The following is a 27,430-nucleotide window of genomic DNA, read 5'->3' as shown; positions in this document are numbered from 1 at the left end:
TGTAAGTGTGAGCCACTGAAGCCAAACTATAATTCCTGTTGCTCAGAAAACAAGTTTAAGAAAAGTTCTGGCTGAATCAGCTCTTTTCTTTGAGTATTACTATTCTTCAGGATCAATTTGTTTTTACAATGGATATTGCCAGTATAAAAATGTACCATGAAAGTAAAACCCCATGTCTCCCACTTTGCTTAGTACAAGGAAAAGATATCAGTCAATCTGAAGGATTCACAAACAATAAATAGGTCCACGAATAATTGGGTTGATTGTATTTGTAGAGAATGTATATCATTCGATTATTCTAGTAACTTTGGTGGGGCAGTACTGGGGCTTGAACTCAGGATATGGGCACCACTGCCCCTAAGCTTTTTATATTAAGGCTAGTGATATACAACTTTAACCACAGCTCAACTTCTGATATATTGGTTAATTGTAGATAAGAAGGTCATTTTCTTGTTGGCTTTGAACAATTCTCCTCAGATCTGAGTCTTCTGCATAACTAGGATTACAGAAGCAAGCCAGGCATCAGTGCAGAGCATCTTCCAGTATCCAGGCACCAATTTTTTATTTGTTTTTCTACAGTGTTTAATTTTATTTGCTTATAAACCATTTACATTCCAATGAATTGCTTAGTGCATTTGAGAAGTCATGAATCCAAATAATAGAACTGTATTTTCTATTATTAATTGGTTTTAACTCAGTAGAGGCTGCTACATTATTCAAATAAAATAAATACCTGGATGTAGATCTGCCAACTTCTTCAAGCATCATAGAAAGTTGTTTGCTAGGATCCTGGCATTGGATAAACTGTGCACTAACTTTTTTTGAATCACCAAACAAAGATAAGAAATAATCCTCTCCTTCTCCAGTCACATCTGTCTCAGGAGATAAGTAGTTCCTCATTCCTAATTAAACAGAGATGCAAATGATAAAAGGTGAGTAAAAGTATAGGAAAAGACCCCAAGGATATTACCATTCTTCCTTGTCTCGTCCATATTTCTTTTAAGATTTATGGTCATTGGTCATCATCAAGCCCAATTAGAATTGAAAATTGAAAGGAATATCTATAAAATTACTTAAAGAAATATTTATCAAATAACTTAATTCTTACATATTAATTCAATTCTCCAGGACTTCAGCATACTGATTGCTTACTTTTGTTAGATGATACGAGTATGCAAGTATTTCTTTCAGCAGAGGATTTGAGTAGGTAAAATATTTTCATGTGCTAAACATAGATATGGTATATGCAAAGTCTGTTCTATATTTTCTGCACTCATCATGTATGACACAAAACCTAAACATTTGACTCCTTGATACTTTATTTAGATACTAGATAGATACTAGATAGATGCTTCAGATAGCCTGTTAGTACTTCAGTTAAGTAAAGACTTTAAGTTTTCACCAGTTGCTCAAGCATCAGTGGCCCATTCCTTTCATTCTAGCTCCTCAGAAATCTGGGATATGAGCATGGAAATTCAAAGTCAGTTCAGATATGGAATCCTAAAGGACATTTGTCTCCGTTTAAATTCCCCAAATCCAGAAGTTGAGGTGTAGTTCAAGTCATAGCTACTATCCAGGTTTGAAAAAGCTAAGGGACAGAACCTAGGCCTTAAGTTCATTCTTCAATATTGGGGGAAAATACGACTTCAATTTGTCTATCAGATAACTTTTCTTATTATACAGGAAAAAATTATATAAAGTGAAGTAAGGCAGGCCCAAAGAAACATAGGTCCCATTTGCATAGGTCCCTTATTTGCAATAACTAGTATATGTATAAAAGGTCAGATAAGCTGATGTTATGGGAATGAACCCCAAGATAAGTATTCAAATTTGTTTTGTTTTTTTTTCTTTCATACAATTGTTTCTATCATATTTATAAGATGATTTCTATGTTGCTTTGTATGTCCCTCTCCCACAGTATAACCCATACTTTCACTGTATTTGATATTGGTATAATTTGTGGAGGGGAATGTAAAAAAACAAATCATTTAACTAGAGATACAGGTGGATCCATTGCAACAATGATGTACAAGTCTTTATGTCAAAAACCGAACTTAGCAACTTTGGTGGGGGGTGGGGGGAGGATCGGGTAGGAGGAGGGGAGGAGTATGGGAAGGGGTGGGAAGGGGAAACAATGAGGAGGCAACAATGCTTGATAAGAAATGTATTCATTATCTTGCCCAAGTAATTGTAACTCCTCTGTACAGTATTCTCACAATAAAAAAAATAAAAAAGTAAAAAAAGAACTTTATTATTGAAATTGAAAATGTTATGGCTAAGACCTAGATACAAAACAGATTTGAATGGTTTTGAATGGAAAGCCATGCTTTTTTAATCTAATAATGCCTACATTATTGAAAGGATAATCATTATGTAGTTGAAATAACTTCATATTTTATATTTAGATAGATGTGCAGTTGTACCACACATAATCAAGCCAAGTGAGAACCTTAGAAAATTTAATTTTCCTGACAATTAAGTAATGACAGAGTTGTGGACTTAGTATTTAGTTTGAACTCAATAAATTACAATTGCTATTACAAGGTGAATGTTTGATTAACTTCATAAAAATCATCAGAGGATTAAGAACATCTATTATGTGCTATAGATTTTAATAAATTAAAAATACCAAAGCAAGGGCAACAGTATAAATAAAAAGAAATAATAGTTTTTGTCTTTGTTTTTATTATTCCTTGCTCTGTGTTTGAACTAAGTGCCTCAAGAATGTTCACGCCATAACTCATAAGAAAGCTTCCTCTCATATTTTTTAGGGAGCACTGATATTTAGCTCATTTCCAGGAGGGTATTACTTAATCCTCTTATTCATGAAGGAAGGGGAACATGTCACATCTAACATGCAGTCAACCATGAGGGTGAAAACCTTGTATTCCTAAAAGAAAGGAATAATTAATTTTTCTCACAAAGTTTAGTTCATGTGGAATAATAAATAGCAATGAAGTAATGACCATAGGTCTCCAAGGACCCAGACATCCACCCACAGAAACAGAATCTACAGATACTGAATGAGAAAATTAAATCAAAATTCATATCTTATAGCAAATGCAATAAACATGATGGTTATATCTGAAATCATCTTGAGAAGAGCAGCCTTGGTATTGTTTATCCCCTTAACTTGGTAGCTTTATCATATATATATTTCAGGTATGGAAGATTTGTTTTGATGGGATACAGAGCCAAATCATAAAAAATCCTTCATAGATTTTATATTTGTACTTGTGTGTATGTGTGAATGTCTGCTAGTTCTAGTGTTTGAATTTTAGGGGCGGGTCACCTTTTAATTTGGCTTTTTGCTTAAGTCTAGCACTCTACCAACTAATCGCCAATCCACTTCTGGATTTTTGGTGGTTATATTACAGATATATTTCTCAAAGTCTTTTCTGCTCAGGTTGGCCACAATTCTCAGATATTAGCCTCCCTATTAGCCTGACTTACAGAATTGAATCACTAATTAGTGTACAGCAATTTTGTTTTCAGTTTTTCAAGCTTGAACTTCTGTTATTCCAAAGTATCAATGTTGACTTAGGAAGCTTCTACAGTAAACTAAAATTTCTCACTCAAACAAGAAAAGGGAGAATATACCTGTAATTTGAGCAGAACAAAATCATAGATAACTCTGTGTACAGTCTAGGTGAAATTCCAGAAGCTACATTAAACATAAATGATTGGCATTAAGAATATAAACTCCTATAACATGTCTGAGAAATGGAGGCATAACAAGAGTTAGGCAGAATTTCTGCCAAACATTTTGAAACATAGTAGTTGATTGCTAATTGAAATAAAGAACCAAAATCTAGACTCTTCTAAAAATGTGTTTTAAAGTTTGCTTCTAATCACAACTATTGTATTCAGTTCTTATTCCATGTTACCCAATTTTCAAACATCTCACTTCATCCTTACCCTTTTGAAGATAACTTTTTAATTTTGTCCTACTGGTGTTGGAAGTCAGGTCTTTCTGCTTATAGGTAGTCATTCTATACCTTGAGTTAACATCTAGCACTTTTATTTTGGTAGAGATTTCTATTTTTTTCCTAGGACATTCATGCACCATACACCACACTCGTGCTGGCATTGTAATTGAGATTACCATCGTGTATTTGTGCACCAAGTTCTTTAAAATGAGATTTCAATATATTTTCTCCTGCTGTGGTACAGTCTCTGCATATCCAATAGCTGGAATATAGGTATGCACCACTGCACCAGCCATGAAGTTGAAATTTTAATCCTCTATGGAGTTGAGTAAAATGAGATCCAGAGATACTAAATAATTTCCCCTGAAGTTTCACATTGTAGAGAATGGAAAAAGTGTTGGTCTTACACTCCTGGGAACAGTGATGGCTTCTTGGAGCCATGAACATTCCATATCAACTTAAAGGAGAACAAAAAGACCCAGGGGTATAGCTGACAGCAGTCACATGACTGCTTACATATTCCTCTTCTTCATGTGCTCTTTATTGCTTCCACCTTTTCCCTGTGCAATTATGGCTCATCTGTTTGTCTATCCCTCATTTCAATCATTGATCTCCTAAAGGCACAAAAACTCAAGCTGTAGCACAGTCTTTCTGTATGCATTCAGAAGAAGTGACCATTCACACTACATATGGAGGAAATTTCATTCCATTGCAATTCTACAGCTCCAAATGCATGCCATTAAGATAACCCTAGACATGTAAATTTGGTTCCTGATGTATTGGACACATGCATTTAAATAAACCTAGTAGCACGAATGGCATAGACCATTGAGAAATGAACCGTTGGGGAACCAATAATAAATTCTCCTGTCTGTAGGGTATGCATCTATTGACATACATTATTAAGCCACATACGTGGCCACAGCTGCCTGGGACTCCAGGACCACCATGCACTCTGCTGCAAAATAGTCCCACAGTACTGGACCTGGACAGCACAAACAAACCACTCAGCCCACGACCAATGCAGTAAAACACAGCAAGCTGGGACACAATCTCCAACCAGCAACCTGCAGTGCAAATATACAGAGATCTGCCAAAAAGCACCTCTAGTTATTTCACAACGAGTTCCAGGATCAGTAAGTACCCTGCTTGGTACCTCTCATCCCCACAAGAGAACAGCCCTGACAGTGGCCCACAGAGCTTTACCCAGACTCCTCTCATTCCACCCAAGAAGGAATACCATACTTGAATTGGACAAAGAGGCCAGGCCCTTCTTCACCTGTTGGCTTCCAGTGGGAGGTCACAGAAACTCATATTTGATGAGCACTATGACCCTTTGTCACCCACAGCTCTGACTATTGGAAGAATGAGTAGGCAGGTCTGAGAACTAAAGTCCACATACCTGCAGGGATCACTTCATCCCAGAGTAAGTATCCATTCCTAGCCTTCCATAAAAGAAGGTTGTAGAGCTCAGTGGCTGGTGGAGGCCGGGAATTTCAGGTATGTGCCAGCCACTGACAGAGCACTCTTCCTGTTGTTAGTTGCAAAACAAGTTGCATACACTGGCACCTATCCCCTGGCCCCTGTCAAGAACTGCAAGTTGTGTGTGACTACTGGAAATTGATGGAGCACATCCTGTCAAGAGCCAAAACACTCACACAGGTGCCAAGATATCAGATCAAGTGCTGGCCACTTGTGGGATAAGAATCAACCAGGGACCATGGCACAAAGTGTATCCTGTGCTCCTGTGGGGAACCCAGCCCTTCTGAAGCCAAGTTCTATTTCAGGGGCCAAACCTAACTTTTCTATACCCCACTGCATAGTGGACTGGGCTCCTTTCAACTAGCCTGGGGCTGCATGCTCACAAAGGCACAAGTTGGAGACCAATGTGGATTAACCTACCCAGCATGAACAAGCCCAAGCCAACAAAAGGCTGCCAAGTGTTGGGCACTTATAGGCCAAGATTGGGCCAGGGTCATGACAATCCCTGAATCCAAATGCATAAATAAAAACAAAAAATTAAAAGATTCATGGACAACCAAGAGAATAAAGTAAATACAACATACAAACAACAGCAATCCAGTAAAGAACTCCAGTGAGAGTGAAGAAGAAATGGAGGACAAAAGAACCACTGAAGAAATGATGACAAAATTGATCAATGAAGTAAAGTTCGAGATATAAAACTAATTTATAAAAGAACAAAGAAAAAATTTCAATACTTTTTAAAAAATGATTCAGACAAATATAGACACAGTATACATATCATTAAAAGATTAAATTAACACTTTGGGAACTGAAAAAACTTTAGACTTGAATAGCGAGGAATTTATTTTAAATGATGCAGAATCAAAGAGCAAGCTATATTTCAATGGAAAGAAAATCAGAATCACTGAAGACCTCTCCACACAAACTCTCAATGCAAGAAAAGCCTGAAATGCTATTTTCCAAGTCCTGAAGATCAACTGCCAGTCCAAATTGGTAGACCCAGCGAATCTATAGTTTACATTTGATGGTGAAACTAAAATCTTTCACGACAAAGAATACCAAAGAAGAGAATACAATCTGAAGAAACAATCAAAATCAAGGAAACACATCAGAAAAAACACTAGATCAAGAGGCTAGAAAAAATACAGGAAAATAAGGAAGTGGCTGGAAACATAACACACCTCAGGGCTGTCACAGGAAAAAATACCACAAACATCCAAGAAATCCAAATGATTATAAAGAACTACTTCCAAAATATGTTCTCACTAAAGAAGGAACAATTAGCATAATGAATGAATTTCTAAAAACATAGATTCTGCCTGAACTGAACCAGGAATATATAAATCAACTAACACCAATAACATACAATGTGAAGGAGTAAGTAATCAGAAGTCTTCTAACTAGGAAAAGCCCAGGCCCAGATGGATTGGCCATGGAATTCTAAAAGACTTTTAAGAGGAACTAATAACAGTTTTTCTCAAGCTTTTCTGTGAAACAGAAGTAGAGTGAAGTATCCCAAACTCATTCTATGAAGCCAATATCACATTCATTCCAAAACCAGATAAGGATCGTACAAAAAAGAGAAATACAGATCAATTCTCTGATGAACACATATGCAAACCTTCTCACAAAAATATTAGTCAACAGAATCAAGAAACACATTTTTAAAAATCATACATTATGATCAAGTAGACTTCTCCACAGATGCACGCCTGATTTGACATATACACATCAATAAATGTAATTCACCATGTCAACAGAGCCGAGGTTAAGAACCACATGAACATTTCAATAGATGTAGAAAAAGCCTCCTACAAAATAAGACATCCATTCATACTAGGACTACAAGGAACATTCTTTAAAATAATAAAAGCCAAATAAGCCAGACCAACAGCCAGCATCATACTAAATGGAGCAAAGGTGAAACCATTTTCCCTAAAATCAGTAGCATGGTAAGTATGCCCACTCTCTCTACCCCTCTTCAATAGAATTCTGGAATTATTAGCCAGGGTAATAAGGCAAGATAAGGCAGGGAAAGAAATTAAACTAATCCTATTTGTAGATGGCATGATCTTATACCTGCCGGACTGAAAAAAGTCTATTCCCAAAATCCTAGAACTAATCAGCAACTTGGGACAAGTAGCAGGATACAAAATTAACACACAAAAATCAGCAGCCTTTCTACATGCCAACAAATTACAAACAGAAAGGAGAATCATGAAATCATTTGCCATAGCCTCAAAAAATCTAGAAATAAACCTTAACAAAGATATAAAAGACCTATAATGTGAAAACTATAAAAATCTAAAGAAAGAAATTAGAGAGGTCACAAAGAAATGGAAAGACCTTCCATGTTCAAAGATAGGTAGAAGTGATATTATGAAAATGGCTAACCTGCCAAAAATAATATATAAAGTCATTACAATCCCTGTCAAAATCCCAATGAGATTCTATACTAGAATAGAGAAAACAGTCCAAAAATTCCTATGGAACAGCAAAAGACCTAGAATAGATAAAGCAATCCCAGGCAAAATAAGAAATGCAGATGGTATTACAATACCAGATTTCAAGCTCTAGTATAGAGCCATAATAACAGAAACAAGTTTTATTGACACAACAATATATACCAAGATCAATGTAATAAACTAGAAGACCAGAAAGAAAACCACAATATTTATGGTCATCTGATATTCGACATGAACCAAAGACATAGAGTGGATAAAAACAGCCTCTTCAACTATTGGTATTGGGAAAACTGGGCAGCTACTTTCAGCTACAAAGGGATCACTGAAAATCACCATGTACTGATATCAAACTGAAAATGGATTAAAAACCTCATCATCAGACATGAAACTCCAAAACTAATGCAAGACAAACTAGGAAAGACATTAGAACTTATAGGCACAGGCAAGAAGTTCCTGAATAGTGTCCCAGATTCTATTTGCAGAACAGATCGGAAAGAGATTCAACAAATGAGACTAAATTAAAATAAAAAGTTTCTGCACAGCTAAAGACATAACTACCAAACTAGAAAGACAGCCAAACAACTGGGAATACACCAACAATATATCAGACAATGGTCTAATATCCAATGTACACAGGGAGCTGAAGAAACTAACCCCTTCCAGACCTAATAAAGCAATCATTAAAAGGGCATGGGAGCTGAGAGGCTTCTCAGAAGAAGAGGTAAGAATGGCAAAGAAACACATGAGGAAATGTTCATCATCCCTAGCTGTAAAGGAAATGTAAATCAGAATAACCCTGAGATACCTCCTCACTAGAGTTAGACCGGCCAATATTATGAATTCAGACAACTACTGCACTGCTGGTAGGAATAAAAACTGATACAGTCACTCTGGAAAGCAGTTTGGAATTCCTCAAAAAATTATACATAGACCTACCCTACGACCCAGGCATACCATTCCTGGGCATTATCCCTAAATATCATGAGCCAGGATATGATAAAGACAACTGCACAGCCATGTTCTTTGTTACACTATTCACAATAGTCAAGATATGGAAACAACACAGTTACCCCAGAATAGATGAATGGATCCAAAAAGTGGGGTACCTATATACAATGGAATTTCACACAGCCAATAGAATGGATAAAATAATGCCATTCATAAGGAAGTGGATGGAACTAGAAAAACTCTTGTTGAGTGAAGTAAGCCAAGATCAGAGAGAAAAATGGCACATGCTCTCCCCAATTTGCAGAAGTCAGATTTAAGACATAACAGAATATTACAAATTATACAAATTATATACAAATTATACATTGACAACAAAAGAGGATAGTCTTAGGAGATAATCACCAAGTTCTAATACTCAAGCACCTCTTCAAATGTATATAGAATAATACACACACTGAAATGAACTCTAAAGATAAGGAAACTAGGGACTTTTTCTTAATTTGCCTTTTCATTTTCAGGAGACTTTGTATTCCTTACCTCATATATAGTGTATACCTTTGCACATCTTAGGGAAGGTTGGGGGAGAGCACAGCATCATCAGAAAACAGGTTAAAAATTAATCAGTGGAGCCTACTGGCTGCACTGGACATTGATGACAGTGAATGAAGCAACTTATGGGCAGAGATGAGAGGGAGGGAATAAGAGAATGAGTAAAGAGATGATACTAGGCAAAAAGAATGAAAATATACTTATTACCTGATATATATAAAGGTAACCCCACTGTATATCACCTCTAAAACAACAAAAGAAATGCTTTAAAAATGGACTAAAATATTTGTTACATATTTACCCATATCTTTGTCTGCTCTGGAGCAGGTCATGTCAGTAGATTTAGATGTCCTTGGTTCCTCTGATGATATACTCATTCCACTTCTCTGAGGGGAAGAGGACAGGTAGTAACCTCGAATCCTATCAAGGAATATTGACCCTGATAATAGCAATTTCATACCATCTGAATCTGACAATTCTGGGACAGAATATAGTGAGGATGACTGCCTTGATAGGAAAGTAGTATGTTTGTCTTCTGTTCTGTAGACAAAAATTATGAACATAAAATTTGAAAGTCAAAACAGATATGATTACAACAGGAATATTTATTTTATTTCTGATGGTTCTTCTTTCTCCCAAATCAAAATATTTAACAATCCTAATTTCACAAGCTGGATAAAGAATGATGGCATCAGTTTGTTAGTATTTATTTATTTCCTTTACCTAAAAAAAAACAAAAATTTTGCCTAGGTGCCAGTGGTTCATACCTATAATCCCAGGTACTCAGGAAAATGACATCTCAGGGTGTCAATCCAAAGCTGACCCAGACAAAAATGTACACTCAACCCTCTTCTTTGTGCCAGTTTTGGTGTTTACAATCAGGGCATGGCCACTGTTCTTGGGCAATTTTGCTGAAGGTAAGTATTTTATTACTTGAGTCTCAGCTTTACTTCCAGCATTTTTGTGTGTCTTGTTTTGTTTTTGTGCTAAACTGAAGAGTTTCATGAGATTTCCTGCCTGAAAAACTTCAAACTACAATTTTCCAGGTCTCAGTCTCCTGAGTATTTAGGATTACCAGCATCAACTACTGATGCCCAGCCATCTTCCATCTGTAATTAATCAGCAAAAAGCAATTTTGAGTTGGGGTTCAAGTAGTAGCCTTGAGAGAAAATGCAAAAGGACAATGTCCAGTTCCTGAATTTAAGTCTCAACACAAGCCCCCATACCAAAGAAAAAATCAAGTTCTTAATATAGATAGTTTTGCAAACACATAAACGTAGAAAAATGAAGTAATCATGTCAATGGTAGCAACCTCAGATTTCACCAATTTGTTCTGAATGATTTAATATATATAATAACTTATATAATACATATTTTAATATATTATATAGAATATCATATATTTTATACACAAACACATATATTAACTTTACTGCAACATTGACACAAATCACTTTCTACTTTGACCACTTAATTTTATTCTTTACAATAACATGAAAAACATATCATTCCTTTTTTTCTGTGCCATTGCCCACTATAATTTATTATTTAGTTTCTATCTCTGCTTAATGAATCTTCCAATATCAACAATTCTATACTCAACATCTGCTTGAAAATACACACAGCATGTGTGTTAGTACATATGTATGTCCCTATGTATGTATCTCTGTGTGTAAGTGTATATTAGAAAGAATGCATAATTTTGAAAAAATAGACTTCTCAGGGAATAAATTAACTGAATTTTGCCAATGACATTATTTTTCTATCATTCTTCTTTATACATATAAAAACACTTAATTCCTCATGAAATCACTTGAATTACAAGTAACTGCAATACAATTAGTTAAAAAATACTCTCATAAGATGGAAGGCCTTTTGATGATCCCATATTATTAGTCCCATGGATAATCTTTACACAACTGTTGATTTGTGTGTGTATGTGTGTGTGAACTTTGATTCTCATGGAAGGGGTTTTAATGACCACATTTTATGAGTCATTTATATTTTTCCCAGGAATCTCAAAGCAATGTCTGTGTGTGTATGTGTGTGTGTGTGTGTGTGTGTGTGTGTGTGTGTGTGTGTGTGTGTGTGTGTGTTTGTGAGAGAGAGAGAGAGAGAGAGAGAGAGAGAGAGAGAGAGAGAGAGAGAGAGAGAGAGAGAGAGAGAGAGAGAGAGAGAGAGAGAGAGGCGGGGACTTTAATGCTTATTTTAGCAGAAAACACAGGTTATTCATTACTATGAAGACCTGGGCATACACCCAGTTCAACAATCTCCTTTATGGGAACCATTGACAAAGCTATCCTATTTATAGGAGTTCGATATTTGATGCTGTAAATTATCTATTTTGAAGTATTTCCCAATATACATATATGTTGCTTACTGTTTTGTTTTGTTTTGTTTTGTTTTTTTGTCAATTGTGAAGCTTGAACTCGGCCTGGGCACTGTCCCTCAGCTCTTCAGTTCAAAGCTATCACCCTATCACTTGAGCCATAGCACCATTTTCTGACTTTTTTCTGCTTATGTGGCGGTGAGGAATCAAACCCAGGGCCTTATGCATGCGAGACAAGCACTCTACCACTGAGCCAACTTCCCAGCCCTGCTTGTTACTCTTGATTATCAACTTGATTGCATTGGCAGACATCTTAGGTAAGTAACACTGTCCACCTCTTAGTTGTCCTTGAAAGCATTTTCAGAGATCATCAGATGATGAAGGCTTGGGTTTAATGATTCAATAAGTTGGTGGCTTCAAAATCTGAGCAGACTATTGGGATATGGTGGAATGTCAGAAGAGAATAATTAGTTGAGTGAAAGAGATCACTGAGGGCGTGACTTTGGAGGTAATACCTGGACCCTCCTCTTTCTTTTTCCTCTATTTAATTCCTGGCTCCCATAAGATGAATATTCTCTCCAATACACTCTTCCTCCATAATCCTATTTCATTCATCTAACAGCTGACTATTGACTGACATCTCTGAAATTGTAAGCCAAAATGTCATTTCTCCTTGAATCCATTTATCTCAGCTAATCATTCCAGGAACAGAGGTCTGATTAGCACAATAGGAAAAGTTATTTCAACCAGTCTTTAAGTTACATTTATTTTCTTGTTAGATTTTCTGTGGGTTATTTGGGTTTGGAGCTTCCCACTTCTCTATTTTGTTGTTATCATCCTCACCATCTGTGTTTGCTAAGACATGTTCTCAACTATTCTGATCTTCAATGTGGGAGTTCCTTGATTAGAAACTTTTATCAGGAGAACACTTTAATTTCCTTAATGTACATCTCAGAATCCAGAGCCATCTCATCCAAATTGAAAGAAAAATATTAAATGATGGTAAGCATTATATTTCATATCCCAGTGCCTAGTTAAGCTAGGGCACTTGCCATTCAGCTGACCCTCCATACGCTCATATTTGTCAGAAGTTCTAACACCTGAAGCCACTCAAAGGATATGACAACAGAGGCAGATGGTCAAATTATGAGAATTCCCTCTCTATTCAACCCAGAGGTTGAATCAACAAGATTGGGTCCAATGAGATGCTTGTCTCACTATCAAGGATAAGTACTGAAGCCAGATTCGGGTGGCTCACGCCTGTGATCCCAGCTACTAAGGAGCTGAGCTCTGAGGATTGCAGTTCAAAGCCAGCCTGGGCAGAAAAAGCCGTGAAACTCTTTGCCAAAAAGCCACCAGAAAACTGAAAGTGGCGCTGTGACTCAAGTGATAGAGTGTTCGTCTTGAGCTGAAGAGCTGAGAGACAGAACTCAGGGCCAGTGTTCAAGTCCCATAACTGACAAAAAATAAAGGATAACTACTGAAAATGATTTTATCTTTAACATTCTTTAAATCTGTCACATTTGCATTGGGATATATCTTTTTCAATATGCTCATTCACTTAATTTTTCCTTGATGTACAATTACCAAGACTTGAAATTAGAGCTTGGGTACATTCCTTTAGATTTCTCCACTTAAGTTTGGCATGATAAGGTTTGTGCCACACCTTTACTTCCTGCTTTTTAGTTTTAATTGCAGGTAAGAGAATCAAAGATTTTCCTGTCTATGATGGATTGGAACTATGATCCACAGGATTCAGCCTTTGTAGCAACTATATGCTCATTTTCTAAGTTCTTAGTTTTTTCCTTCTCTTCCTCCCTCCTTCCTTTCTTTTTTACTTCCTTTTATTCTTTCTTTCTTTTTTTTTTATATATTTTGCATTTTTTTATTTTACTTGTGAAGATACTGTACAGACGGGTTACAACTACATGGGCAAGATAATGAGTACATTTCTTACCAAGCATTGCAGCCTCCTCCTTTTGTTTACCCTTCACATCCCTTCCCAGCCTCCCCCCTCCCCCCAATCCCAATCCTTCTCCTTCCTCCTCCCCCCCCCTGCACTGACGTTGTAAAGCTCGTTTTGACAACTTCTACTTCTCATTGTTGCAACAGGTCCACCTGTATCTTTAAACAACTGGTTTTTCCCCATCTCCTCCTCAAGTTATACTGACATCAAATATAGTGAAAGCAGGGGTTATACTGTGGGGGAGGGACATACAAAGCAACCAAGAGATAATCTTATAAATGCATTAGAAACACATGCATGAAAGAAAAAAACATTAAAATACATATCTAAGGGTTCATTTTCCTGACATCACATTATCTGACCTTTTCCGCTTGACTCATACATATACTAGATATTGCAAATAAGGGAAACCATGGGACCTATGTTTCTTTGGGCCTGGCTTACTTCACTTAATATAATTTTTTCCAAGTTTTTCCATTTCCACACAAATGGGCCAATGTCATTCTTTCTGATGGCAGCATAGAATTCCATTGTGTATATATACCACATTTTCTTGATCCATTCATCTACTGAGGGGCATCTGGATTGGTTCCATATCTTAGCTATGGTAAATAATGCTGCAATAAACATAGTTGTGCTGGTAGCTTTAGTGTGGTCTTGTTTGTAAACATTTGGGTAAATGCCCAAAAGTGGGATTGCTGGGTCATAGGGGAGTTCTATGTGAAGTCTTTTGAGGAATCACCATACCGCTTGCCAAAGTGGTTGAACAAGTTTACATTCCCACCAACAATGAAGTAAGGTTCCTTTCTGTCCACATCCCCTCCAGCATCTGTTGTTGTTAGAGTTCTTGATTTTTGCTGTTCTAACTGGGGTGAGGTGGTATCTCAATGTTGTTTTGATTTGCATTTCTTTTATGGCTAGGGATGTTGAACATTTCTTCATGTGTTTATTGGCCATCCTTCTTTCTTCTTCAGAGAAGTTTCTCTTTAAGTCTTTCACCCACTTATTTATTGGGCAGTTGTTTCTTTGAGGATTTGTTGTTGGGGGTTTGATTTTTTGAGTTCCAAGTATATTTTAGATATGAGATCCTTGTCTGTTGTATGGCTAGTAACATCTTCTCCCAATCGGTGGGCTTTCTATTGATCTTGCTAGCTATGTCGTTTGCCATGCAGAAGCTCTGCAACTTTATGCAATCCCATTTGTCCAAACTTTCTTTGATTTATTGTGTTTTCGGGTCTCTATTCAAAAAATTTTGGCCTGAGCCAAGGAGACCTAAGGTTTCTCCTATTCCATCCTGTAATGTTTTCAGAGTGTCTGCTTTGAGTTCAAGGTCTTTGATCCATTTGGAGTTGATTCTGGTGCAGGGTGATATATAAGGATCTAACCAATTTTGCCAGCACCATTTACTGAAGAGGCTGTCTTTCTTCCATTCTATTGTTTTAGCTCCCTTATCGAAGATTAGATGGCTATAGGTGTGTAGGTTCATTTCTGGGTTTTCAATTCTATTCCATTGGTCCTGAGGTCTGTTCTTATGCCAATACCAAGCTGTTTTGATTACTATGGCTTTATAGTAGAGTTTGAAGTTTGGTATTGATATTCCTCCAGCAGTGTTCTTTCCATTGAGGAGCGTTTTTGCTATTCGGGGTCTTTTAGTGTTCCATATGAATTTTTGGATTGCCTCTTCTATTTCCTTGAAGAATGAGGTTGGAATTTTGATAAGTATTGCGTTGAATTTGTAGATAGCCTTGGGAAGTATTGCCATTTTCACGATGTTAACCTTTCCAATCCAGGAGCATGGGAGGTTTTGCTATTTTTTTAGTTCTGTGTTGATTTCCTTTTTTAAGATTTTAAAGTTTTGATCATAGAGGCCCTTCACTTCTTTAGTTAAGTTAATTCCTAGGTATTTTTTTTTGTGTGGCTATTACAAATGGAGTTGCTTTCCTAATTTCAGCCACACTTTTCTCATTGTTGGCATACAGAAAAGCCATTGATTTTTGGGGGTTAATTTTATAACCTGCTACTTTGCCAAAGTTTTGAATCAGTTTGAGTAATTTGAGAGTGGAGTCTATGGGATTCTTTAAATACAAGATCATGTCATCTGCAAAGAGGGAGAGTTTTATTTCTTCTTTCCCTATTTGGATCCCCTTTATGTCTGCATCTTGTCTTATTGCTGTAGCCAGGCATTCTAATACTAGATTGAAGAGAAGTGGAGAGAGTGGGCATCCTTGTCTTGTTCCTGAGTTAAGAGGAAATGGCTTTAGTTTTTCACCATTGAGTATAATGCTGGCTGTAGGTTTGACATATACAGCCTTTATTGTATTGAGGAATGTTCCATGGATTCCTAATTTTTCCAAAACCTTCATCATGAAAGGGTGTTGGATCTTGTCGAATGCTTTTTCTGCATCTATTGAGATAACCATGTGGTTATTATTCTTGCTCCTGTTGATGTGATGAATAATATTAATTGATTTGTGTATATTGAACCAGCTTTGCATCCCTGAAAATGAATCCTGTTTGATCGTGGTGTATGATTTTTGGATGAATTGTTGAAGTCGATTGGCCAAAATTTTGTTGAGAAGTTTTGCATCAATATTCATCAAAGAAATGGATCTATAGTTCTCTTTCTTTGATGAGTTCCTGCCTGATTTTGGGATGAGGGTTATGATGGCTTCATAGAATGTGTTCCGTAGTAAGCTTTCTCTTTCAATTTCATTGAAGAGTTGGAGGAGTATTGGTGTGAGCTCTGCTTTGAAGGCCTTGTAAAATTCTGCTGTAAAGCCATCTGGTCCTGGACTTTTCTTAGCTGGGAGGTCTCTTATTGCTGTTTCTATTTCAGTGCTTGATATGGGCCTGTTAAGATAGTTTAACTTATCATGGTTTAGTTTTGGCATGTCAATATTTGCTAGGAAAAGGTCCATTTCTGTCAAGTTCTCAAACTTATTAGCATAAAGTTTTGAGAAATATTCCCTTGTAATGTTTTGAATCTTGGTTGTGTCCGTGGTGATGTTTCCATTCTCATCTCTGAGTTTTTTAATTTGGGTGTGTTCTCTTCTTTTTCTGATAAGATTTGCTAAGGGTCTGTCAATTTTGTTAAGTTTTTCGAAGAACCAACTCTTTGTTTTGTTGATAATTTCTGTAGTTTTTTTGGATTCTAATTCATTTAATTCTGATTTAATTTTGATTATTTCTTTCCGTCTACTGGATTGGGGTTTATCTTGCTGCTCTTTTTCAAGGAGGTTTAGATGTGTCATTAAATTGCTAGTTTCAGATCTCTCCAATTTGTTGATGTAGGAGCTCAGAGCTATAAACTTGCCTCTGAGTACTGCCTTTGCTGTGTCCCAGAGAAGCTGGTAATTTGTGTGTTCATTTTTGTTGAATAGCATGAACATTTGAATTTCCTTTCTAATCTCTTCCATGACCCACTCTTGATTCAGCAGTGTGTTGTTCAGCCTCCATGTGATGCCAGACTTTCTTTGGTGGCTTTTGGTGTTGAGTTCTAATTTTATTCCCTTATGGTCAGAGAGGATGTAAGGTATAATTTCAATGTTTCTGAATTTAGAAAAGTTTGTTTTGTGGCCTGAAATGTCATCTATTTTGGAAAACGTTCCATGTGCTGCTGAGAAAAACGTGTATTCTGATGCTGCTGGGTGAAATGTTCGGTAGATGTCTGTTAAGTCTAGTTGATCTATGCAGCTGTTTAGATCTGCGGTTTCTCTGTTGAGTTTTTGCCGAGTTGATCTATCTAGTGGGAGAGTGGTGTGTTAAAATCCCCAACAATTAATGTCTTTGGATCTGTATGGGATTTGAGGGAAAGTAGTGTTTCTTTGATAAATTTGGGTGCTCCATTGTTTGGCGAATAGATATTTAGAATTGTAATATCCTCCTGAAGGAGAGATCCTTTAATTAGTATGTAGTGACCTTCTTTATCTCTTCTCACAAATTTTAATTTGAAGTCTATCTTATCTGATATTAGGATTGCAACTCCCGCCTGTTTATGGGGGCCGTTTACTTGGTAGATTTTGTTCCAGCCTTTAACATTGAAAATGTGTTTGTTTTTACGGGCAAGATGTGACTCCTGCAGGCAGCAGATAGAAGGGTCTTGTTTTTTAATCCAACTAGACAGTCTATGTTGCTTAATTGGAGAGTTCATTCGTTAATGTTAAGAGATAGGACTGAGAGGTATTTGGGAGTTCCTGCCATGTTTTCCACCTTCTTGGGGGGCTAAAAAAACTGGGTTCTTCCTATGGTTCTTGGATTCTCAGTTTGGGTGCAGTTTCTTGGCCTTTGTTGCGGTCTTGTTGGTTTTCTATGTGTAGGACATTGTTAAGAATCTTTTGTAGGGCTGGTTTGGTGGAGATGTATTGTTTCAATTTTTCTTTGCTATGGAAGGTTTTTATTTGGCCTTCAGTTATGAAGGAGCATTTAGGTGGGTACAGTATTCTTGGTTGATAGTTGTTTTTAGGGCATGGCATACATCATTCCAGGCTCTTCTTGCTTTGATTGTCTCTGCTGAGAAATCTGAGGTGATTTTAATTGGTTTCCCTTTATAGGTGATTACCCTTTTCTCCTTGACAGCTTTCAGGATCTTTTCCTTGGTCTGAGTTGATCCTGTGTGGATTATAATGTGACAGTGGGATGTCCTATTCTGGTCTGGTCTAGTTGGGGTTCTAAAAGCTTCTTGTATCTGAATAGGCCTATCTTTTTGTATGTTTGGGAAGTTCTCTGCTAGGATCCTGTTAAACAAATTTCCTAGACCATTAACTTCTGTTTCTAGGTGCTCCTCTACACCCATTATCCTTAGATTAGGCCTTCTGATGGTGTCTTCCAGGTGTTGGATAGATCTATCATATTTCTTGGACTTGTCTTGGATGTTTGTATGTTCTTTCTCTATAATATCTAGGCTGTCTTCAATCCCTGAGATTCGATCTTCTGCATGGTCTAACCTGCTGTCAAGACTCTCTACTTTGTTTTTTATCTCTTTTCCTTCTAATTGGTCAGCTCTGATGGCTTCAAGTTCTTTGTTGAAGCTCTGTTTTAGGTCTTGTATGAATTTCTTTACTTCCTTAATTTGGTGTTCAGTGTTTGTTCTCAAATCACTTAGTTGATTAGTTATGGTTTCTTTGGACTCCCATTCCTTCTGTTGGGTTCCATTCAGCATTCCCTTTGTGGTCTCCCTGACTTCCTTCAGCTCTTTGTTAATGGATTCCATGAATGCCTTTAGTGATCTTTTTGTATTCTCTTCCTGGTCTCTCAATTCCTGTATTACTCTTTGATTAGCTTCCTCCCGTTTGTGGGATTCCTGTAGTTCTCTTTCCTCTCGTTGATGGGATTCCTGCAGTTCTCTTTGAGTGTTCTCAGCCTGCTCACGCCATTCCTCCCTTTCTCTTTTTGTATTCTCAAGTTGTTCACGCAAATCCTGTATCAGTTTTTGAGTAGCTTCCTCACGCTTATGATATTCCTGTATAAGCTTTTGGGATGCCTCCTCTCTCTTCTTTCACGCTCATACAGAGTCCTTTGTAAGTTGTCAAACTTCTCATTTATCATGGTTGCCAGCAGTGTTTGTAGAGCTATTTCGGAACTCTCCTCTGGATTATTCATTATCTGTTCTGACCCCTGATTATCAAGATTGGGGATTGAGATATCCGGATTTGCCATTTTTCTTGTGTTTTTCCAGCTTACTCTGCTCATTTGAGATGAAAATAGCACCAGTTTTGTGCTAGAACACTATCTTAAGGCAACCATCAATCAAAGTTTGCTTTTGTACAATCAATAGTCTACAGATACAATCTAGTTCAACAGATACATCTATTCAACATCAAACAACTATATGTTAATGAGCTTCGAACCGCAGAGAAGAATTTGGAAAACCAGGAATTTTTAGGGTTAGGGAGAGATGTGGGTAAAAAATAGGAATAGATTGGTGTGGGTAGGCACAGGGAGAGTTAACTATGTCCTAATCCCAATGCAGGGAATTGGTTGGGTAGGATGCATGGAGAGAGAGAGAGAAAAAGAAGAAAGGGAAAGGGAAATGAAAAGAGACCAGAAAAAAATAGAAACATAAAAATTAATATTATTATGAAGATTAAAAGACCATCTATTTAGAGAGGAATGTGAGTATATTAATAGAAGGGTAGGGACATAGAGGAGAATTGAAAAACTTAAAAAAATGCTTAAAATATTATATAGGTATAAAGAGGTAGTACTGCTATTAAGGAATTTAAGTCTCAGAGGTTTTGAATTGAGTAATAAATTTGTGGATTAAGTGTGTACACAATGGGGGATAGGATCTACTAGTTAACTACAGGTTTATCTGAGGATGTGCAGGACAAGAGTTAAGTCACATACAGAAGATCAAAAGAGAGGAAAAGGTAAAAAGGATTAGAAAGGGAGAAAAAAGATCAGAAGTTCAGTAGAGCTAGACAAAAAAACAAAAAGATAGTTAAAAAAGAAAGAAAAAGAGAAAGAAGACAAGAAAAGAAAGGAAAACGCACATTCATGTATTCCTAAAATAAAAATTATAAGAGGAAAAAAAAGTTATTGCAAAACAATTATTTTTTCAAAAAAGGCAAAAATTAAAGATGAATAAAATTTTTAGAAAAGGAAAAAAATTTATATGTATATAAGGTACCAAAAAAAGAAAAGAAAAGGAAGAAAGAAAAAAAAAAGTTCTTTGATTTTTTTGGGGGGGGAGGAGTGGGAAGAAACCTGTATCTCCCTTTTGTCTGTAACCAGCCTCTTGTTGAAGTCTCTGGTCAGCTTGAGGTCCTGTGGCTTGATTGGTTTCTTAAGTCAGTTTGTTCAAACAGGCAGAAAAATGCTCTGCTTTACCCAAGATTTTGAGATCCCCCTCCCAGATTAGTTTACTGGGAGGGTGATCTGCTTTGAGAATCACAAAAGAGGGGAATGCAGTGGTGAGGCTAGGTTCTGGGTGGAGTTGAGGCCTTTCAACAATCAGTAGTTTTTTTCCTGGGGCTGTTTTGTGAAAAAAAAAACTCACAGAGCCCAGCCTGGAGCCATTCTCAGGGTTTCTGTTTTTCAATTGATTGTTGAGGCTGCTAGAGGGAGGGGCAGCCTCTGGCTCTGGTTACCCAGTGAGGAAAGCCTCTCCAATGGCTGGCGTCTGAGCTGGGTGACTTTTCCCTGGATGGAGCTGAGTCTGGCAGGTCACTTCGCCGTTAAGTTCTTGTGACCTGCTAAATGACTCGTTTTATTCCAAGGCCTGAGTTGGAGCTAGCAGCTCCTCCGAGCTTTGTCGGTATCCAAGATGGAGACCATCGGTGCTGGGGGGGGAGGGGTGGCCTTCCCTCCTCTGCTCCCTGAGAAGGAGTGAGGACGTCGGGCTTCTACTCACGCTTGGATCCTGGGTCATCTCTGGTCTGCACACTGCAGGATGAAGATGTCTGCTCCTTGTCGGTTCTTGCTGGTGTTGAGTAGAATCCGCTCGCCAGCTGCGTCTGGCTCCTTCGTCCTGGACTCTCTGTGTGAGTGCTCAGTTATGGCCACGGCTGCGTTCTCCGCCGCGACCCTGCCGCTGAGCGCTCAGATGTGTCTTTTTGCCTTGGCTTCCCCTCTCTTGTCTAAGTCTCTGTCCTGTGATGGCACACTTGGTGTGATTCTCTGGCTTAGGACTGTTCACTGGAACTCTAAAACTGCTTTCTATGCGAGAGCTTGTTCAGATTCCAGCTTCTCCTCCGCCATCTTCCCAGAACTCCTCTTTATTCTTTCTTTGTCTCTGTCTCTGTATCTGTTTCTCACTCTCTGTTTTGGTACTGCATCTAAAATTGGCTTGGCCTAGTGCTTAATTGTCATGCTATTGTTTGCACTTCAATTATGCCCCCATTCATGCTTTTGACCTGTTATTTTGGAGATGGAGTGTCATAAAGTTTTCTGTATGAATTAACTTTTAAACATGGTTCTCCAGACCTCAGCTTCTTGAATAACTAGGATTATATGTGTGAGACACCAATGTGATAGTTTTAATTTTTTCTAAAGCAAAATAATAGTATTCCCAAATTAACGTTAATTCCAGGAAAGCTAGAAGTTGGGAAGGTGGTTCAGTGGTAGAGAGCTTGCCTCACATACATGAGGCCCTGGGTTCAATTCCTCAGCACCACAAAAATAGAAAAAGCCAATGTGGCTCTGTGGTTCAAGTAGTAGAGCGTTAGCCTTGGGCTTAAGAGCTGAGGTATTGTTTCCAGGCCCAGAGCTCAAGCTCCATGACCAAAAAAAGAAGGAAAAAGGAAAAGAAAAATCTTTCTGAAGAACAGTGGGTGTTGATATTTGTGTAGTTTATTTAAAAATACTATATCTGCATTAACAATAGCCAAATTATGAAAATAGACAAAATGTTGCACCACAGAAATCTGGATCAAGAAAATGTGATACCTATACACAATGGAATTTGACTCATCTACTATAAAGAATAATATGACAATTGCAGGGAAATAGATAGGCCTAAAATAATTTATGTCAAGTGAGGTAAGGCAGACTGAGAGGAAAACAGCATATGATTCTTCTTGAATGTGGAAATTGAATCTAAAATAAAATGAGATATGTTAACAAATAAAGGGTTCATGCATTTGCACACAAACTGACTAATAAATGTTATACTTGGGGAATAACACCAAAAGCATATCTCATCAGGATATTTAGTGTATACTTAAACAACATGCATACCAGGAAATGGAGACATGGGGGCTAAAGGGGAAAGCAAATGCATGTAAGTTAGACGGGAGAGCAATGCAGTCATTGTATTGAACGTACACCATGTAATTTGTAGTTAGGAAAAAGAGATGAAAATAAAGGAAGGATGATGTATTTTCCAAGAAGGATTATACTCACAACACAATTCTGGAATTATAAACTCTTTCTACATTTGCTTACAAAAAGAAAAATCTAATGGCTAACCACAATTTGGGGAAATCTTGAACATTTTAATAACAGACATAGGTAATGTAGCCAGTGTTACCTTCCATCACCCAACTAATTGGATTATCTTTGGAAAATAAGTGATTATTTTGAATGCTATGCCTTCCTTTTGGCATGAGTTGAGGTGGGGATGGGGGGAGTTGGGGAGGTGGGGAGGGAAGTAATGGTAGGGCAAAAACAGAGGAGGAGGTAACAATGCTGGCTACAAAATGTGCTCATTACCCTATTATGTAACTGTAACCCTTGTGTACAACATTATATAAATACAAATATAAATACACACACACATATCAACCAGTTTTAGTGTTCTAGTGAAAAAACCAAGGCTGGAGAACCAAATGAATGAGCATAGTTCAGAATTTGGACAGAACACTGACAGAATAGAGCAGCTAGTAGATAACTAGACATTGTGGAGCCATTTTTCAACAGGGCAAGGAAACCTGACCACTGAGACTCAGGTCAACCCAGAAGAAACTTGCTTTTCCCAGGCGGTGGAGGCTCTGCCCAGGGTGGGGAGACTTTCTTCATTGGGTGAACCAGACAGAGTTGGCTTCACCCCTCTGCAGCATAGGCAGCTTTCTCAGCTGCAGGAGATTTTTTAAAAATCTAAACTTACAAAACTTTGAAAAGTAAAAAAAAACCTTATATTTATAAAAATCTATATGGAAAAACTCCAAATGGATCAAAGATCGTGAAGTAAAAGCAGACACCTGAAAAACATTAGAAGAAGGAATAGAAAAACCTGTAGGACTCTGTGGCACAGGGTGAAATTTGCTTAATAAAGACCCAGAAACACAACAAATCGAAGAAGGTTTGGAAAAATGTAATTGCATGAAACTGCAGAGCTTCTGCATAGCAAAGGAAATAGCTAGGAAGATCAATAGAAAGCCCACAGATTGGGAGAAGATCTTCAATACCTAAACAACAGAGCAGGGCATCACATCTAAAATATAATTAGAACCCCCAAATTAAATTCAACAAAAACGAATCCTCAAAGAAAAAAACCAACCCATTAATAAGTGGGCTAGAGACTTATAGATACATTAAATGTTCAACTTCCCTGGTCATAAAAGAAATGCAAATCCGAGCAACAATGAGTTTCCACCTCACCCCATTGAGAATAGTTATAATCAAGAAATGTATTAGCAACAGATCCTTGAGAGCATGTGGACAAAAGGGAATCCACCCTGTTGGTGGGAATGTAAACTTGTTCAACCACTCTGGAAAGCAGTATGGAGATTTCTCAAAAGACTCCCCATAGAGCTCCCCCATGACCAAGCAATCACACTTTTGAGCATTTACCCAAATGATCACAAACAAGGCCATACTAAGCTACCAGCACAATTATGTTTATTGCAGCACTATGCACTATAGTTGAGATATGGAACCAACCCAGATCTCCAGTAGATGAATGGATCAAGAAAATCATATATATATATATATATATATATATATATATATATATATATATGTAATGGAATTCTATTCTTCCACCAGAAGGAATGACACTGCCTCATTTGTTAGGAAATGGAAATATATATATAAACACACACACACACACACACACACACACACACACACATAATGGAATAATTTTATGCTTTCATTGGAAACAATGGTACTGCCACAATTGTAAGGAAATGAAAAGACTCAGAAAAAATCATATTAAGTGAAGTAAACCAGATGCAAAGAAATATAGTTCCCATGGTTTCCCTTTATTTAATAATTCGTATACATCTAGGATAATCTTAGCAGATGAGCAGTATAATTCAATAGCTATGTACATATGACCATAGAAAATGATGCTAAATGAAATGAATTCCAAGATAGGGACACAAGAGGTTTTTCTTTGTTGTTGTTGCTTTTAATGTATTATGTGATTTTCTTTTCCTTGTGTATGTTCTTCCGAATGGTATATTCCCTGTTGTCACTGTATTTGATTTTGGTACCCTGGTATTGTATATACATTTATTTGAATTAGGGAAGAGAGGAGGAACAACAGAATGTTGAGAAAAAAGACAAGGGAGGACCAATTCAATGGCTATATACACAAGACAATACCCCATTGGGGGTGTTGGGTGGACAGAAGAAAAAGTAGAGAAAAATGAGGGAAAGGGTATCAAGTTTTACAAGAAATGTACTTATTTATGTAACTTCAACCCCTCTATACATCACTTTGACAATAAAAAAATTAAAACAAGGGTGCTGGGAAGGTGGCTCAGTGGTAGAGGGCTTGCCTTGCATGCCTGAGGCCCTGGGTTCAATTCCTCAGCACCACATAAGCAAAAAGAAAAAAGCTGGAAGAGGCGCTGTGGCTCAAGTGGTAGAGCGCTAGCCTTGAGCTGAAGAGCTGAGGGACAGCACCCAGGCCCAGAGTTCAGGCCCCACGACGGGACCCCCAAAAAAATTAAAACAAGAAAAAATGAATGATTTAGTGTTATTAGTGCATATGAGACCACATATGTTCAATGGAATACAAACATTACATTCTGTATACTCAATAGCAATATTTATTTTATGGTACCAGTACAAGTGTTTGAAACTAACATGTGAGTGTTGTCCATTATCATTTTTGCTCATGCTTCTGGAGCTCTATGACTTGGGCCACAACTCCATTCCTGTGTTTTTGGTGGTTAAAGAGTTTTGTGGACTTTCCTTCCTCAACATGTCCCAGACCTTTGTGTTCAGCTCTCACCCTCCTGTGTAACTAGGATTACAGGTGTAATTTACTAGCACCTGGCCTGCAAACTTCATTCCTAAGTAGGTATAAGAGAACCAATGATAATGTCTCAGTTGATAGAATGATTTTCATTAAGAATACAAATAAGTTGTAATTTCAAACAATATATTTATCAACATTTCCAAAATCTAATTTCAATGAGTATGGTTTTTGTCCTCAGATTAGTTTAACATTCTAAGGTGCTTCTAGTCTTTTGCTTTCCCTTTATAATGTGATATCGAGGTGATGGTTGTAGATGAATTTTTACCTCTTACAGTGCCTGGTTCCTTATAACCAAAATAATTTCACTGTTTTAGAAAAGTTGTTGGATCTGGGCTATCTTTAACTATTTCAGGGGATACTTATGAATAAATAGGTAAAGCACTCCACCATCATCCGACCAAGCTCAGACTCTACCATGTCCATTCATGCCATTCTTACAGTTCTTTTTCTTCTCCTTTATCTTCCTGACTGTTTGCTTCATTTTCTAATGTTCCCAAAGGTTCTTCCATGTCTTTCATCTTGGCTAGAGGAGATGTAATATTTTTGTTCTGCTATGTTCTGTAAAGAGATTATCATATTGAATAATGTCTACAGTGTAGTTTCTGGTAGAATAGTTTAATAAAATCGTCTCACCTGTTACTTCAGCTATCATCAATTTACTAGATGCAATGATTTCTTTACCATACTTGTATCAGAAAAACATTAGTAGGGACTAACATAGCAAATATATTTTTTGAGATGAGAACACCATAGTGAAGGTATATAGTGGTTGCTGAAGATAGTTGAGAGAAGGCAGTAACCGTTATGACATCAGCATTCACCCCTTCCCATGATACCTTCTTAGAACACCGTGAGGTAATATCTCCATAGTTACAGAGTTCTTGTCTCAGAACAGTTTTTATGTGAATGCTGCACCTGCTTTGATTCTTATATGGCTCCACACATCTTTCTTTTAGGAGAATTGTGCCTCTCATCAGAGATGTTTTGACAACTAAATGTTTAATGATTTTTTTTGAGTGTCATCAGTATATTAAAATTGTGGGACTTTATCCTGGTTAGTCTTTTTTCCTCCCTTTCTTCTTTCTTCTTTCCAATCTCATGACTTTAATATCCTCTTCTCTCTCTTACATTTTCCACTCCCATTCCTGCCTCTTCTCTTCCCTAGACTTCTTTTCCCTCTTTCCTTCTTCTGCCCATTTCTCTTATACCATCCTATAGCAGCAAGATTAGAGTACATTTTATTTGAAGTAATCCCAGAAGTCAAACAAAAATCAGATGCAGGAAACAATTTTTCCTTTGTTATACTATCTGCTGGATTGATAAGAAATCACTGAATTCGGATTCTACCATGTGTTTAAGTCCTACATCTGATATTTCAAGATAAGGTGAGAATGAAAACACAGGTATGGAATTACATGACTCCACACAGTAATACCACTTATTAATGTTTATGACTAATGTGTACATTTCTTCAACAAAGATTAATGAGACTTGTAAATACCAGAGACTGATTTTAGGATTATAAGTATTCTTGATTTAAGTAATAATGAAAATATGACTTATATATTAGATTTGAAATTGGCTTCAATGTTGAAACAACAAACAATATTTAGATATGATGATAATGAATTAGGGGACTCTTTTAGTAAGGAAAATAAAATATAAGAAGAATACCACCAAAAAGGACAAGATAGAAGGAAGTATACATATGACCATTTTGCTCTATATCAGAGATGAAATAAAATTAATTACATACACTATGGCCAAGAATTTTTTTATTGTAAAAATACTGTACAGAGGGGTTACAATTAAATGGGTAAGATAATGAGTACATTTCTTATCAAGCATTGTAGCCACCTCCTTTGTTTCCCCTTCCCATCCTTTCCCATCTTTCCCTCCACCCCTACCAAATCCCGCCCCCCCCACACCAAAATTGTAAAGTTCGTTTTTCCACCTAACGACTTGTACATCTCATTGTTGCAATGGATCCACCTGTATCCCTATTTAAACGATGTTTTTTCCCTTCCCGTCCAAAAATTATACCGACATCAAATACAGTCAAAGCAGGGGTCATACAAGGGGAAGGGACATACAAAGCAACAAAGAAAT

The 27,430-nt window shown here is 37.2% G+C and overlaps 1 protein-coding gene across 1 annotated transcript in view; it reads right to left on the bottom strand.

Moving 5' to 3' along the window:
• LOC138803636 (lamin tail domain-containing protein 1-like) overlaps positions 1 to 26,097 on the bottom strand; it is a 75,257-nt gene extending 49,160 nt beyond the window's left edge. The window contains exons 1-4 of the mRNA XM_069987677.1: positions 25,955 to 26,097; positions 25,760 to 25,879; positions 9,678 to 9,916; positions 734 to 902 (exon numbers count right to left, since the gene is read on the bottom strand). Of these exons, the coding sequence (XP_069843778.1) occupies positions 734 to 902; positions 9,678 to 9,916; positions 25,760 to 25,839 (488 nt within the window). The 5' untranslated portion in view covers positions 25,840 to 25,879; positions 25,955 to 26,097. The remainder of the gene's footprint in view (positions 1 to 733; positions 903 to 9,677; positions 9,917 to 25,759; positions 25,880 to 25,954) is intronic.
• Between the last annotated feature and the right edge of the window lie 1,333 nt (positions 26,098 to 27,430).

This window comes from Dipodomys merriami, unplaced genomic scaffold (assembly GCF_024711535.1).
Source record: "Dipodomys merriami isolate MVZ:Mamm:240054 unplaced genomic scaffold, mDipMer1.0.p SCAF_345, whole genome shotgun sequence".
Taxonomy (NCBI): domain Eukaryota; kingdom Metazoa; phylum Chordata; class Mammalia; order Rodentia; family Heteromyidae; genus Dipodomys; species Dipodomys merriami.
Note: the sequence above shows the minus strand (reverse complement) of the source record. Positions and strands in the feature narration are given on the sequence as shown.